Raw genomic sequence first — 15,275 nt, 5'->3', positions numbered from 1 at the left:
AATTGATGTCTAATAAACAGGTTCAGAGGTGTTTGCAGGATATATTGGGGTATGATGAGAGTGACGAGCCAGATTGGCAGAAAGGTTATTTGAAGAAGCTTGTGAGTGCTACCTCTACTTTGTATAGCACATCTGTTAATAAGATCCAACTGACGGCTGATGAAGAGGTTGCTAGATGTCATATATGTGCGCTTCTTGCGGCAGAGCGGCTTGCGGAGAAACACATGCCGGATTTGAAGTATTATACGGACAAAATACCGTTGCAGCCACGCCGGACAAGGAACATTGTGGGATACTTCAAGCAGCATATATTCGGTATTTCACCGGTTAAGGATATGAGTTGGACTCCCAGTCCAAAGAAGAGCCGGTCTCCTGTGAAAAATGCTGACCGATTCACGTCTCAGAACCCCGATGAGCTAAGGAAACAGTTGTTTGGTACACCTACCAAGAGTACGGGGACACCGATTACGATTCGGTCAGAGACCAATACTCCTTCAGGGAGCCCCACGAAGAGTCCGCGGAAGATCAGAAGAAAACTGGCCTTTGAAGAAGATGATGATGACGATATGACAAACAACGCTGACTCTATTGTTGCTGGAATCACTAGAAATGAGTCGAATGGCTCTATTGTTAATGATAGTCCGGCTAAAACGGCGTCTACAGGGCCTATTTTTGGTAATGTAGCGATAATCTCACCAAGCAAAAAGCCTGAAGAGTCAGATGCATCTAGAGAATCCTCAGTGGCTATTGAGTCAAGTCCGAAGAGGAGGAAAACTGATTCACCAAGAAAGAAAATCCAAGTACCATTATTTGAAAAGAAACATGCAAATATTACAGCCGCAGATATAGTAAAGCTTTGCAACAAGTTTGAACTTCCAAAAGAAGTAACATACTGTGTGATGGAAGAGTTTTATGCTAGGTCTACATTTTTGATTACTTCTTGGCAACTACTTGCTGGTATTGTTTTGAACTGTGTATTCATCGTTTTCAATGAGAGAAGGCGGAAAGATCCTAGGATAGATCATATTATCCTTTCAAGAATGCAAAATGAAATGAGATGTCCAGAATTAGGGGAGGTTATTGAGTGTACAAAGATGGTTAAGGAGCTTATGGAAGGGCAAAAATGGTACCGTGATATGGAGATAAGGTATAATTACTTCGATGGTGCAACTTACCAGGAGATGATTGCGAAGAAACTTGGGTCTATGTTACAACCGAACAATATACTTGCTACAAATGACCAATATGAGAACTGGTCACGAAAGGTGAAAGATGATATTTCAATGCGTGATCTTAAATGATATGTCGGTTTTACGGAACTAATGATTAATTGATAAGAGTTTTTTAAAATTTTCGAAAAGATAATTCTGAATCGCACAGTGACAATTCTCTCTATACATATAAATATAAAATTTTAATTAATTTGAAATTAACTGGAACAGCAGTATTCATACTTTTTTTTTAAAAATACAAGCAGCATTGATACATTTTATTTACAATAGGTTAGTCATTTTGGTGAATACCAATTTCGCCACGCATAATACACCGTTAGGGTCTGCGTTGAATATATATATAGGTCATTGTTCACTGACTAAAATGGTATCGGGATGAGAAAAACAACAACAAAAAATGCATAAAAAAATAAGGTAGTGGTCAAAAAGATATTAGTCATTAAAGAAAGAAGAGGATGTAACCTGAAATGGGATCAAAAATTTGTTTTTTTAACGCAAAATTAATCTATAGTGACATTTTTAAAACATACCTTGAGCCTGATAGTTAGCCAAAGTTTCTTCAACCTTCTTGCTAACAATTGGGTCAGCTCTGATTCTCTTTTGGACCTTACTAGCCTCGGCAAAAGTAATAGCTTGTAACTTTTCATCGACAGTTCTTGCCATCTTAGCAGCTTCTTCAAAAAGCTCGATAGCTTCATCAACATGCTCTAATTGCAACTTTAGTTGAGCTAGACCAACCTTAGCTTGCTCAGATCTTGGGTCTTGAGCACAGGCGTCTTCTAATAGTTGGCCAATGGTAGTGAAATTTTCTGCTGTTGGTTGTCTAGCCAAGATAGTAGCTTTACCAACCAATGGAGCGATACCGACATGAATCTGCTTTTGAGCAGTTTCTAATCTATAAGCGATATCGTACTGCTTGACAGCTTGTTCAATGTCGCCTTTATCGGCCAAGATTTCAGCATGGAAGTTTGGAACCTCAGGAGCGATTGGGAATTTGGATCTAGCTTCTTCAAATAGTTTTTCACATTCGTCAAACTTGTTTTCTCTGTAAGCTAGACAAGCTAATTGAATGTAAGGGAAGATGTTTTTCTCATCGCATTCCTTAGCCTTCCTGAAGTCCTTACCGGCCTTTTCATATTCTTGACTGATGAAATACATTTGACCACGGTGGTAGTAAACGGCAGAGCAGTTTGGATCAAGTGCGATAGCTTTGTCGAAGTAAGCGGAGTATTCTTCGACTTGACCACGATCAGCGACAGTCAGAGCCAGGTAGATGTAGGTGTTAACTCTTGGGTGTAGTTCTAGGGCTTTATTCAAGTATTCAATGGAGTTGTTCAAGTCATTCTTCAGGAAGCTAAAGATACCAGAGTATTCGTAAGCAATGGCGGCCTTGTGCTTCAACTGATCATCGTTACCGTTGCTCTGCAATTGGGACTTGTAAAGACCTAGGGACTTAGCGAACAGCTTGTCGGCCTCTACGTATCCGTTCTGGGTTGCGCTGTACAATTGTTTCAATGCCTCGACCAAAGTAGTATCAGCTTCGTTAGAGTCGTTGTAACCTGGTAACTCGGTCTCTGGCTTGAAGATACCGAAGAAAGAAGCTAGAGATGTGTTTGATGGCAATTCCTGTTTAGTGCGAGGCTGTTCCAGTTGTGGAACGGAGGCATCGATGCCCATATCCTCCTTCAAGACGCGTAGAGCCTGTTTGTTCAAGTTACGTTCCAGCATTGGCTCGATGGCGCTTCCGTTGAAGTCCCCGTTCAGAGACAACACGGAGATATCGAACATAGCGTCCTGGTACCTGCCCATGTTTTCGTAAGCGGAGGCCCTACGCAACAGGGCCTTTGAGTAATCTGGCTTCAACTCCAGCGCTTTGGTACTGCTCTCGACGACTTTCTCAAGGTCACCTAGAGAGACGTAACAAGCGGAGATGTTAGAGTAGAAGACCGGGTCCTCGTGTAGCTCAATGGCGTATTTGTAGTACTGGATAGCGTCCTCGAATTTTTTGTCCTTGAACAAAGCGTTACCTTTATCCTTCAACGCCATGGCATATTTACTACGTTCCTCCACTGATCCTTGCTTCATAGCCGCAATATCCGGAACACCATCGATTAAGTTCAACTTCACTTCGGCAGCATTAGCACTAGCATTAGCACTAGCATTAGCACTAGCATTAGCATTGCTATCCGAGGACTTCTTGTTCTTCTTACTCTTCTTACTCTTCTTAGACTTCTTCGTCGTCTCCTCTACCTTCCTGTAGTTATTGTAACAATACCAGGCACCTACACCAGCAGCAACAGCAGCCACTGTAGCAACAACAGCCTTCTTATTCTTAATCGACATCTTTCTTTTTTTTCTCCTCTATTCCTGTTCTAGAAGATAACACCCTCGTAACAATACAACAATACGATTATATGTAGATATACAATTCAATATGTATTAAAGGCTGTCATATACCATTAGACACAAAATTTTTTTTTTTTCCCTTGTGACATTGTGAAGGGTGGAATTGATCAAATATATCACAGTACACGCACTTATCATATGATAGTTAGTAGATTGTGATATCATTTCACACGAACATTTGTTTAATTAATTGCGGGGGTTAAGGGAGGAGAGGAGGGGGGAGTTTTTATATTACACTGAGAGGGACGTACGGAGTTTTTGTGTGTATGTGTGTGAGAGCGAGAGAGAGCTAGAGAGAGAGCTAGAGAGAGGCTCCCCCCCTATATTTGTCCCTCCTTTTTTTTGAGTTCCAGACCGTGAAAAGAGAGGGGAAGATTTGTTATTACTATTACCCTAATAAGTATTACTGTATTGCAGCAGTGTATCGCAGCAGCAGTGTACGATACTATACTGTACTGTACTATTACTGTATTACTGTAATAGCACTGTAGCTACAGCTTAATATTGTATTGTATATTGTAGAGTTATAGTACTGTAGAGTTAGTGCAGTGCAGTGTAGTGTAATTACTGTAGTATTGTATTATATTGTATAGCACTGTAATGTATAGCACTGTATTGTATAACACTACAATGCAGTGCAATGGCAATACAACGATGCGATGCCGTCCTTTTTTTTTATTTGACCGCGTTTTTTTTCTTTTGGGTAACAATTGGGATTGTTTGTATGTGGAACTGGACAAACACGGGTTGTTTAAAAATTTAAGGGATGTTACGATTTATTTATCGGTAAGGGAAAGTTTCGACAACGGGAAGAAAAAATTTTCTTATATTAAAAGGGTTATATTTTTACAATCTGTTAAACTCTCTCTAGTGACAGAAACAAAGCAATAAACGAAAAAAAAAAGAACGAATAATGTCATTGATATCTGCTGTGGATGATAAGACGTCACCACCACCTGTGGTGGTGGGTGCCGTCAAGACCACCACCACTACGACTACAACAACAACTACCACTACTAAGAAGGGATCTAAGAAGAAGCATTACTTGGAGGATGGGAAACCCATGAGTAAAGAGGCTATGTGGAGAGCTAAGATGAAGTACGGTGTGTACTCTTCGCCTATCTCGGGTGGGGTTGGTGTCGGTGTTCCGGACTACAAAGTGGCCACGAACAAGGCTGCCAACTATGCGAATGACAACCAGACCTCGGTGGAGACCTACAAGAGGTTGTATGTGGACCAAGGTGCCGCTAGTGCTGCACTCAAGGTAGGAACCGAGAAGAAGACACCCGATGTGGACGTGCATGCCGAGAATTTCAAGAAGAACAAGGCATTGAACTTGAACTTTAAGAACGCGGCTGCTAAGGCTTACTCCGTGCCAGCTGACGCACTATTCAACACCTCTGAGGAGGCCAGACATGCGTCTCAGAAGACCTACAGTATTGTCTCTAATGTTTCAACTGCCTCGACCACGAAGATGATGAACATGTCCAAGATCTTGAAAGGTGCTGAATCCAAGGCCGAGTCCCGTTTGAAGAAACGTAGTGACCCAGAGAAGACAACCTACGTTAAGAGCTACACTATGACTAACGAATACCCTGATCGTAAGATGGACTTGAACTCGGATGTTATGTCTGGTATTGCCGCCAAGTCTGAATTGCCTCCAAAACAAGAAGGGCCAACCGAGAAGGAGCAACAGAACGCCAAATTCGCTCTCGGTGCTGCTCACGCTGTTAAGGACTTGGACCCTAAGTCAATGTTGCCTCAGGACTTCGAAGAAAAGGAGAGACAGAGACAAGAGTTCGTCAGACAAATGACATCTCAATCCGTCTTGTCTAAGGCCCAGGCCACTGTAAACAAAGAGATGGCCAGCATTGACCTTGCTCAATCCGAAGGTAGACTATTCGACAACGATAACTACAACAGAGCTGCTATCACTGTCGCTCAACAAAGTTACCAGAAGAGACTGGAACAGGCCAGTATCAACAAGGACAAGATCAACATTGGTGGTGGTTTGTACTTGACTCCTAATGAAGTCAACAACATTGCCCATGGTTTGATCTCACCTGTTCTTGGTGAAGTCTCCGAGAGAGCTGAGTCTCAACGTGCAGCTGATCTAGAAATCGCAACCAGAATCACTACTTTTGAGAAGGATCTAGCTTACTGGAAGAACTTGCAAAAGACTAAGCAGACTAATGACAAGAATGTCTTGGAAGTCAATGCCAAGAGAATCGAAGATGAGAAGTTAGAAGCTAAGAATGCTTCCAAGAAGAAGTACAATGATATGATCAAGAAGATGGATGCAGCTGTTGCTGAGAAGAAGAAGCAATTGGAGATTGCTAAACAAAAACTAGAAGACTTGCAAGAAGAAATGCATATGAAGCTAGAGATGCAAGACCAAAAGGTTGACGAAGAGTTGCAGAAATGGGACGAAAATCGTGACAAGGACATCGAAGCTGCTCAATTGGAACAAGAAGAGTTAATCAAGCCATTCCAGGAGGAATTGGAAGCTGCCGAAAAGCAACATGAAGAATTCCTGGCTGAACGTGACGGTATCAATAACGAAATTGCTCACTTGAAGGAATCCATTGAAGGTCATAAGAAGAAGATTGACATTTACGAAGGTGACATTCGTGCTCATGACAATCAACATCAAGAGTTGGGTGGACAGCTTGAAGATTTGGGACAAAATAAGACTACATTAAAGACTAACTTGGAGTCTGAAGTTGTTATTATGGCTAACAAGGTAAAGGAAGAAGCTGAACTAGCAACCAAGGAAGCTAGATTGAAGCAATTGCAAGTTGACTCTATGGTCAATGAACGTAGAAGTAATCTAAATGAGACTGAGATTCAATTGAAGAAGGAGAAACTTGAACTGCTAGAATCCATGAGAAAGACTGCTGAAGCCCGTGGTGACAAGAAGATCGATGAGAGCAGAGTTAAGGGTCTATTCGGTATGACCTCAGAAGAGTTCATTGCTAAGAATGCTCCACCAAAGGAGGAAAAGGCTGACCTTGAAACGGTTGCAGAAACAGCAGAGGATGTTGCTTCTACAAAGAAGGTAGCTAAGAGTGAACCAGCCAAGAAAGCTACTACTTCTACAACAAAGCAAGAAGCCCCAAGGAAACAAGCTCCAAAGAAGCAAGCTCCTGTTGAAAAGAAGAAGAAGACATCCGTATTTGACAGATTCTTCTTGGGTCCTAGTAAAGCCCAGAAGGTGCAAGAGACTAAAGAAAGGCAAGTAGCCAGCAAAGTCCAATCTAAAAAGGATGTAATTGGTAACCCACATCTAGTGTCAAGCACCAATGAAAATGTCACTGGTGGTGAAATGAAGGAGGCAGCAAAGAGTGCCGAAACCAAAAAACCTGCAGAAAAGCAAACTAAGACCACTAGTACGGCAACAACAACTGCTGGTGAAGCTGAAGAAAATAAACTAGAACATACATTCAGTGGTTTCTCACAAGGTTCGGTAAACGATGAAACCGAAGGTCCAGAAACAACTGAGGATGCCAAGAAGGACGGCTACTTCAAGGAAGTTTTCTAGTTTCATCTCACTTTGAGATCTTTTAAACTATATTCTCGTATATGGTCTCCTCTCGTCATCTAATGTATTAGGAAACCATTTGTAATTAAAACTATTTCAGAACAATTGAATTTTCTTAATTTTTAACCCTCTTATTCTTTAATTTTCGAATATTTGTTTCTTTTAATTCTGTTTGTCTTTTAACTTTTAGTGTTACTCTCAATAATTTGCTATTATCTATTCTCTATAAGGCAACTTTCTAATTAATAATTTTTAATATTGTAACGAGTTATATCGCTAATTATTTCTTAAAAATTATTAAAGTGAAATATTTATCAACGGTGAAACAATTGGTGCTACTATGATTAATTTATTAGAATAGCTATAAGAAAAACATATAAAATAAGAAACTATCCGTATTTGGATATTTAACTGTATAAACATTAATGCAGTTCTATCAATTGTAAATAACAGAAAGATCAAAAAATAAACTTAACAAATTATTGAGAAAAAAAGTAATGAATAGGAAATTAATCTTAACAACAATAGGTCCACTAATGAGAGCTCATTTCACTCCTTGCATCATCCAATTTCTCTTCTGTAGAAACGACTTCCATGTTAGAATCAGAACATTCGGTGGAGTTTTCATCATATTTGTAGAATCCATTTATTTGTTCGATTTGGTGGAAATACTTAGAGTGCATGTATCTACCACCAAGGTAGAAATCGCATGAGATGATCATGAATAGAACACCGAACCAGAATGCTAGTAGCCATTCGAAACATGAACTCTTGGAGTTATCTTTAATTGCTGCGAAACAAATGGCCCATACGACGGCACCTACTAACCATAAGACTTTGCAGATAGCACTGATGATGAATTTATTGTATTTGTAACCATCGATTTGGTACCATTTGAGTCCCTCAGTGGAGTTTCTCGTAGATTTGGAAAGTGGATGGAACAGAGCGTATTGTCTACCCATCATCCAGTATTGAGCTACTTGACAGCATATGGAGAAGAACATCAGCACAACGAAAACACCAACCATTGACAAATGTACGTGGTGGTAGAGAGCAGTAGAGAAGATTGTACACATCAGCAAAGCAACTTCACCGAGACCACCGATCACCACAGCAGCAAATATTAGGTTTCTTTCATGTTTAGTATAGTAAGGTGGCATGAGGAACTTCTGGTCAAGGATTGTCTGATGGTATTCCTCCCTGGTATAGTCGTGGTTCTTTCTTAGGAAACCTGGCCAACGACCGGACCTTTGGAAGTACTCACTAGCGACCGATAGTACATAGCCAAGCCCTTGCCAACCGGCACACGATATAAACAGCGGCCTCAGGTTAGTGGCACCCACATCGGAGATATATACGGGAAATTGGTACTCGTGCATAAACCAGTATATAGGATGGCCCTGTGCAGCCCAGCAAATCAACATGGTGATCAACATTCCATACCATGGAATGAACGCAATCCATGGTAGAATGAAAAACCAATTACCAGGTCTACCAATCATTTACTGAATCTTTTGTTGTTAAGTTGTATTTAGTCAATTGAGAAAGAAATTTCAAGAAATTTGAAATATCCTTGGGCTAAAATACATTAATTCAATGATACTTTATATATTGATTATGTTATTAACTCATCGAAATTTTTCAAATATTATTGCCTACACAGAAACACCCGTACCGAAAATGTAAACAATGAAAATAAAAAGAAACTCTAAGTTTAGTACAGCAATAAAGCTAGGCAGCATAATTTTTTATTGCCAATTGAGATGTCTCGAAATATAAAAAACAGCAAAAAATATAATACTATAATATAGCGTATTGTTCCTATAACAATGCCACTACGAGAAACTGACCCCCCATAGAACATATTGTGTGTAATACCCATCAAGCCCATCTCATCCATATTATATTTAATCATACCTATATACGTACATCACATGCCATTACCGTACCAAGTAATACAGATTTCGATTTATGTAGATCATTTCCAACGAATTGCTTTTTTTTTGTATTTCTTAATTCTCTTTTACTGCGCTTGTTTCTGTGAATATACACGTTTTCTCCTGATGCCTCTACGACTGTTTCTATGTGCGTCCCTTCTTTCTTTCTTTTTTTTGTTGAAAGTGGAAAAAAAAAATTTTTTTTCTTTCAGAGAAGCCCAAATTAAATTTTTTTCATATAAAAAGAATTTAGAAAAGCATGTTTGTTAGTTATTACATTATTTTGGATTGCGGGTAGTTTGGCATTACTATGTTGTTTGCTTTTCTTGTTCATTCGGTACTAAATAAAAATAGATAAATAACAGCACTAATATTTTATAAAAAAAATGATTATTTACAAGGATATCTTCTCTGGTGACGAATTGTTGTCCGATGCCTACGACGTCAATGAGGTCGATGGTGTTATCTACGAAGCTGACTGTGCTATGGTCAAGGTCGGTGGTGACAACATTGATATTGGTGCCAACCCATCCACTGAAGATGGTGGTGATGATGTTGAAGACGGTACTGAAATCGTCAACAACGTCGTCCACTCCTTCCGTTTGCAACCAACTGGTTTCGACAAGAAGTCCTTCTTGACCTACATTAAGGGTTACATGAAGTCTGTCAAGGCTAAGTTGCAAGAGAAGAACCCAGATGCCATCCCAACTTTCGAGAAGGGTGCTCAAGCCTACGTCAAGAAGGTCATCGGTTCTTTCAAGGACTGGGAATTCTACACTGGTGAATCCATGGACCCAGATGCCATGATCGTCATGTTGAACTACCGTGAAGACGGTACCACCCCATTCGTTGCTATCTGGAAGCACGGTATTGACGAAGAAAAGATCTAATTCTAATAAAAAGAAAATAATATGTATATTTAATTATAAAAGAACATTATTTTTTGATTTTTTCCTCCTTCCCCCATATAAATAATAATAAATATTAATCTTATATTCTCTAATACCTTTCGAAACTGCCTTCTAATATATACTTCTATATTATTTAATTAGTAGATTTTGATTAATACGTTATAAATTTGGGTATTGTTGATCTCTTTGTACGAAGGGGATGTGATGCTTTCTGAAAATCGGCACAGACCCTTAGTCCCAAGTAAACTTCATAAAGAGTTCAACCTTCTCATTGGATCGTACCATTTCAGAATGAGAGATTGGTATCACCGCAGCCTTCTGATAATTGTGTAATACTGTATCCAAGAGAGGAAGGATTTGTGTTGAGCAGGGCAGCAAGGGAAAACGGAAAGAGAGTGTGCTTAGCAAATAATTTTACAGAAGAATAGGCAAACCCTAGATATATATTAATACAGGTTTAAAAAAACGACGTACAAAGAGAAAGACGCAATGGCTCACTATACACTTCCTGGGGTTATGCACTATTTGCAGACGGAGTTTACCAAGAATGAAAGGGACAGGATCACTTGGGAGTTGGAAAGGGCTGAGATGAAGACACGGATCACGGAGCTGGAGAATGAGAACAATGAATTGAGATACCAGATGAACAAGCTAAAACTAGAAGAGGGTAATGGCAAGGATCATGAAGGAAATAAAACTAATACAAGTTCCACTGGGCTGTCACCGCTAATTAGATCAAAGGCTGCAGTACAGGAGAACGTAAAGGAAATAGTGTACTTGTTGAAAAGTCCCAATGCTAACGATCAAATCGAATCCCTGAAAAACAAGGCAAATGCAAATTACCAGGTCTCTAAGATGGCGCTTAATACAACTGATAATCGATCAAAACCCACAAGAGAGATCACTAAGCGTAGGGAAAGTGGTTCTAAGCAGAATGTGTCACATAGGCAGGCAAACCATTCAACTAATATCAGAGAGAGTAATGTTGAGGACAGGCTTAATGAACAAAAATTTGAGTTGGAGGAAGTGTCTGATGCAGAAACTGAGGTGGTATCAAGTGACCATGAAGAAACTACAATGAGAAAAGCCGCGCAAGTAGCATCACTTTTCGAGAACGAATCAACTGAATTTAAAACTACCAAAGTTGTAAAGCCTCCGACTTCGGTCAGGAAACTAAAGGTGCAGAAGGACCAAATCGTCATGTATAATTCTAACGGAGATTTAGTAAACGTAAAGGTTGGTCAAGACTTCAACCTCTCATCACCTACCACCTACACACTAAATGGGGTGTCAGATACAGTTCTAGATTACTTCGTTGTATCAGATAATCAAGTGCTAACCATTGATGAATCAGGGTTGAAGTTATGGGAGCTTGGAGTTTCTAAGTGCATTAGTCATATGAATATCTTCGAAGATGGGCATGTGAAATTAATTGACTACAGGGACATAATCCATGTTGATTTCAAAAACAAATGGCTACTTTTCGCTACTAAGGAGAACGTAGTTATTATAGAAGTGGTTATAATGCGTAGTTCGGTACCTTCTAAACTAGCAATCAATAAGAAGCATATGGTAGAGACTTACAAGAACATACTTGATATTGTACTAGGTATGACAGAGAAATCATTCATCACTATCTGTGGACCACCTTATGAGTTAGTTATCTACAACTTCCAAGGTGAAATATTACAGACGATTAGTATAGAAAAACATATGGCTGGGACAATGTTACTAAGTGATGAGTCAGCTAGGACAAGCTTCAAGTTGAATAAGGAAACATCAAAATTATTAATTCAAGTCAACAACATTATCCTGGTCTATTCCTTTGATCAAAAAGCAATAGTATTGAAAAGGCTACTGAAAAGTATACCAACAACTGTGCTATTCGGATCAGTTAATGATATTGTTATCTTGGCATACTCCTCTAGGAGAATTGAGTTCCGAACATTAAGCAGATTTGACTATATTCAAAAAGTTCTAACAGGTGAAGGAGAAGGTCCCACAGAAGAAGTAGAGGAGTTGAGTTTGACTGGTAAAACGTTTAAAGACCAAATTGATGCATTGAGCTGTCCTCTAGACGTAGTAACACTAAATAACAAGTTAATGCTGGCTACTGTTGGTCACAGTGGTACATTATCGTTGCACTCTCTAATGAATCTACGCTAGTATTATCAGTACAAAAGCTATCAATTTAAATAAAGAATTAAAAAGATAAATAGATGAAAACAAAAGAACGTAACATAATAGCATAAAAAAGCATGTTCATATAAGCTATTTATTATCAATTTTCCTTCTCTTTTCAATGTAAATTGCTGGTAAGGATAAATGCAATAATATAACAGAGTATTATGCTAGCTATAAAATGTAATATTGTATGGGAAATGGCATGGTTTATATTCATTTAATAATAAAAATATTAGTTAGTCTCGATGACTTTGTACTGCGTTTTACCCGGCTGGGTTTTGTTGGGGGAAAAATGAGAGGTTTACTTAAAGATCATCGAATTAGCCTTGTTGTCATCTAACTGCTATTAAAATTGGGTGTGATAACGAATTGACTTATGTCTTGGGTATATCCATTTGCAATAAGATTAGTGTCAATAATTTAGCTCTAAACATTATTAATTCTATAACGAAGAAAAAAAAACCTAATATTTCCTATGTTTCATTTAGTGAAGGGCATCTACAATAATTGGAATAAGAGAGAGCAATACTCGGTATTGATATTAGGTCTTGATAATGCCGGTAAGACGACATTTCTGGAGACGTTGAAGAAAGAATACTCGATGAACTCTAAGCCTCTGGATAAAATTACACCTACAGTGGGTCAAAATGTCGCTACGATACCAATCGAAAGTAATAGAAGCATACTGAAGTTTTGGGATGTTGGAGGGCAGGAGTCATTGAGAAGTATGTGGTCTGAGTACTATTCTCAGTGCCATGGTATTATATTTGTTGTTGATAGTACTGATAGATCTAGGATTGATGAATGTAGTGAAACATTAAAGGGTATAGTCATGGATGATGAGATAGAGGGTGTGCCGATTTTGATGTTAGCTAATAAGCAAGATGTACCCGAAAGGATGGAGGTTCAAGATATAAAAGAAATATTTAATAAGATTGCAGAACATATGAGTGCTAGGGATAGTAGGGTTTTACCCGTATGTGCATTAACAGGTGAGGGTGTTAAAGATTCGATAGAGTGGCTGATATTAAGACTCCAAAGAAATAAAGAAGCAAGACCACCAACATATAAATGATGGTGAACTATAACCACTTAAGAAAAAACAAAATTGTATTATTATAAACAAGGCTTTCCTTCTACCGGCTTTGTATTGGAGGCTTAATGCACATGGGTATGAAGTTAAGAATAATCTAGAGTAGTAGTCAGGTTCATGTGATGTGTTTTTATTATAATGGTTTAGACTTTATAAAAATTAATTAACCTTTTATCGGTTAATCACACTAAAATATCTCAATGCTTTTAAAAGTAGTCACCAAATGTCTTTTTTAAGTTAATCTTATTTTCATATATGTTTATTAGATTATATCAACTTATAAATTATTTGTACATAATATGCATTACTTAGACTTGAGGGGGTCAAAAAAAAACAATAGATATATAAATGAATGGTGAATTTAACATAATAATTTTAATAATTATACTTGCAAATCGATTCGTTTCAACTAATCTTGTCTATGATAGACTAAATAATTAGGCAGACCAAAGACTTCGTAGTTTAGTCTTCTGGCCATCTTTGCGAAACCTTCGGTTTCGATCAGATGGTAAAATGGGAAAGTTGGGAACATAGCACCATCTCTGTGGACTTCAGCTTTAACTAGCGTACATCCACCACCGACACCATCTAGGGACATCAAGTCGTTTGGAGAACCATCTGGACTGTAATAATGAGCCATCAATGGTCTATAAGTTGCCTGTTCAGCATAACCTTCCAGGATGATTTCATCTTCAGGAAGACGAGCAGCAAGTTCCAAAGCAGTTTCACTTTCACCCCAGTTGTTAAAGTCATAAGGTCTGATGGAGTTCTCCTTCTTGTCATCATCGAAATACCTCTGGTAAACGTTTGCAGCCAGTACTGGTTTATCTAATCTAGTCATATCCTGGATAAGAGTTGGAGGGGTCTCGATAATATCAGCATCTAACCACAACACCCATGAGGTATGTGGGCCTAACGCAGAGAACAAAAGTTCGTTTCTGGCTAAGGCCATTTGTCTACGTCTCTCCTTTTGCACAGCAAACGCGTGTCTTTCTTTCTCTTCAAGTTTGTTAAATCCTTCACTATCCTGACGCAGTATGATAATTTTACCAAACCTGTTGTTCTTCTTATCGGTTTGTACCTTCTTTACAGCAGCCTCTAGCTTCTTCAAAGCAAAATCACCAGTCTCCGACTTAGGAATAATGACACCTAGCTCTATTAGATCTCTTGGGTATGTCAATGAGAGTAAGTTATCCCAGAACTCTTGGTGAAACGTCTGCATAGGAGTCAAGATCAAGACCTGCTCCTTATTTACAGCGGCATTGCTCGTAGAGTGTAACTTGTTTAGATCATATTTAGCAACGTGATTGCTTGGAACATGATCCTTACGGTTATCACGGAAGAACCAACTACGACTCTTCAACTTATAGGAATAGTTAGGCATCTTGAACTTAGAAGAATACGGAAAGTAAAATGTCTTCTCTCTTTCGTGTGCCCATTGGAAGTTTGCGAGCGATCCACTTCCAAACAACCCTTGGTCTCCTGACCTCAGAAACAACGTCAGAGTGGCTAGTGCACTAAACGCCATCATAACCCAGAAAATTGGGTTCTTCCTAGCACGATATATCTGAAACTTCAGCCCCATCACTCTTTTTTACTCTGTATTTCTTAGTTTTTGTATGGCTTAGAGGATCCCAAAAAAAAAAACCTATTATTTTTACTCGTTATAAAACCTCTGATCTCCTTAGTACAATTAAAGGAATAAAAGGGAAGCCAAGCTCTACCTACACAAACTATTATTGAAACTAGGTTTATGTCTAAATAACAACTTTCTATGACTTTTGTTTATTATTAGCTTAATTTATGTTTTTTTCCTTCATTTTTTTTTTTTGCCTGTAGCATCACGAGATGGGGCTTCTGGTGTTAGTCACGTGATATATCACGTGATTCCAAAGGCACTATTAATATACATATACATATAGTTGGTTAATCTATTCTTTCCATTAGCCATGTTTCTAATGTTCTTATTCA

General features: G+C 38.7%; 8 protein-coding genes across 8 annotated transcripts; 5 read left to right on the top strand and 3 right to left on the bottom strand.

Moving 5' to 3' along the window:
* Positions 1-5: 5 nt before the first annotated feature.
* Positions 6-1,301, top strand: ORC6 (origin recognition complex subunit 6; the record flags this gene model as incomplete). Its single annotated transcript, XM_071052666.1, has 1 exon — positions 6-1,301. One exon carries the CDS (start codon positions 6-8, stop codon positions 1,299-1,301), a length of 1,296 nt encoding a protein of 431 aa, XP_070906513.1.
* Positions 1,302-1,751: 450 nt separating this feature from the next.
* On the bottom strand, positions 1,752-3,575 carry TOM71 (protein channel TOM71; the record flags this gene model as incomplete). The annotated part of the gene is made up of 1 exon (XM_071052665.1): positions 1,752-3,575. The coding sequence occupies one exon, from the start codon at positions 3,573-3,575 to the stop codon at positions 1,752-1,754; it is 1,824 nt and encodes a 607-aa protein (XP_070906512.1).
* A 976-nt stretch (positions 3,576-4,551) lies between these two features.
* RNJ42_02499 (Eisosome protein 1) lies at positions 4,552-7,179 on the top strand (the record flags this gene model as incomplete). Its single annotated transcript, XM_071052664.1, has 1 exon — positions 4,552-7,179. One exon carries the CDS (start codon positions 4,552-4,554, stop codon positions 7,177-7,179), a length of 2,628 nt encoding a protein of 875 aa, XP_070906511.1.
* A 533-nt stretch (positions 7,180-7,712) lies between these two features.
* On the bottom strand, positions 7,713-8,681 carry RNJ42_02498 (Frag1/DRAM/Sfk1 family protein; the record flags this gene model as incomplete). The annotated part of the gene is made up of 1 exon (XM_071052663.1): positions 7,713-8,681. The coding sequence occupies one exon, from the start codon at positions 8,679-8,681 to the stop codon at positions 7,713-7,715; it is 969 nt and encodes a 322-aa protein (XP_070906510.1).
* An 821-nt stretch (positions 8,682-9,502) lies between these two features.
* Positions 9,503-10,006, top strand: TMA19 (Tma19p; the record flags this gene model as incomplete). The annotated part of the gene is made up of 1 exon (XM_071052662.1): positions 9,503-10,006. One exon carries the CDS (start codon positions 9,503-9,505, stop codon positions 10,004-10,006), a length of 504 nt encoding a protein of 167 aa, XP_070906509.1.
* A 510-nt stretch (positions 10,007-10,516) lies between these two features.
* On the top strand, positions 10,517-12,193 carry FAR8 (Far8p; the record flags this gene model as incomplete). The annotated part of the gene is made up of 1 exon (XM_071052661.1): positions 10,517-12,193. The coding sequence occupies one exon, from the start codon at positions 10,517-10,519 to the stop codon at positions 12,191-12,193; it is 1,677 nt and encodes a 558-aa protein (XP_070906508.1).
* A 493-nt stretch (positions 12,194-12,686) lies between these two features.
* Positions 12,687-13,286, top strand: ARL3 (Arf family GTPase ARL3; the record flags this gene model as incomplete). Its single annotated transcript, XM_071052660.1, has 1 exon — positions 12,687-13,286. The coding sequence occupies one exon, from the start codon at positions 12,687-12,689 to the stop codon at positions 13,284-13,286; it is 600 nt and encodes a 199-aa protein (XP_070906507.1).
* A 427-nt stretch (positions 13,287-13,713) lies between these two features.
* MNN9 (mannosyltransferase complex subunit MNN9) lies at positions 13,714-14,889 on the bottom strand (the record flags this gene model as incomplete). Its single annotated transcript, XM_071052659.1, has 1 exon — positions 13,714-14,889. One exon carries the CDS (start codon positions 14,887-14,889, stop codon positions 13,714-13,716), a length of 1,176 nt encoding a protein of 391 aa, XP_070906506.1.
* Between the last annotated feature and the right edge of the window lie 386 nt (positions 14,890-15,275).

Source organism: Nakaseomyces bracarensis, assembly GCF_045282275.1.
Source record: "Nakaseomyces bracarensis strain CBM3 chromosome Unknown Scaff9_0, whole genome shotgun sequence".
Lineage (NCBI taxonomy): Eukaryota > Fungi > Ascomycota > Saccharomycetes > Saccharomycetales > Saccharomycetaceae > Nakaseomyces > Nakaseomyces bracarensis.
This window is presented reverse-complemented; position numbering and strand designations above follow the sequence as displayed.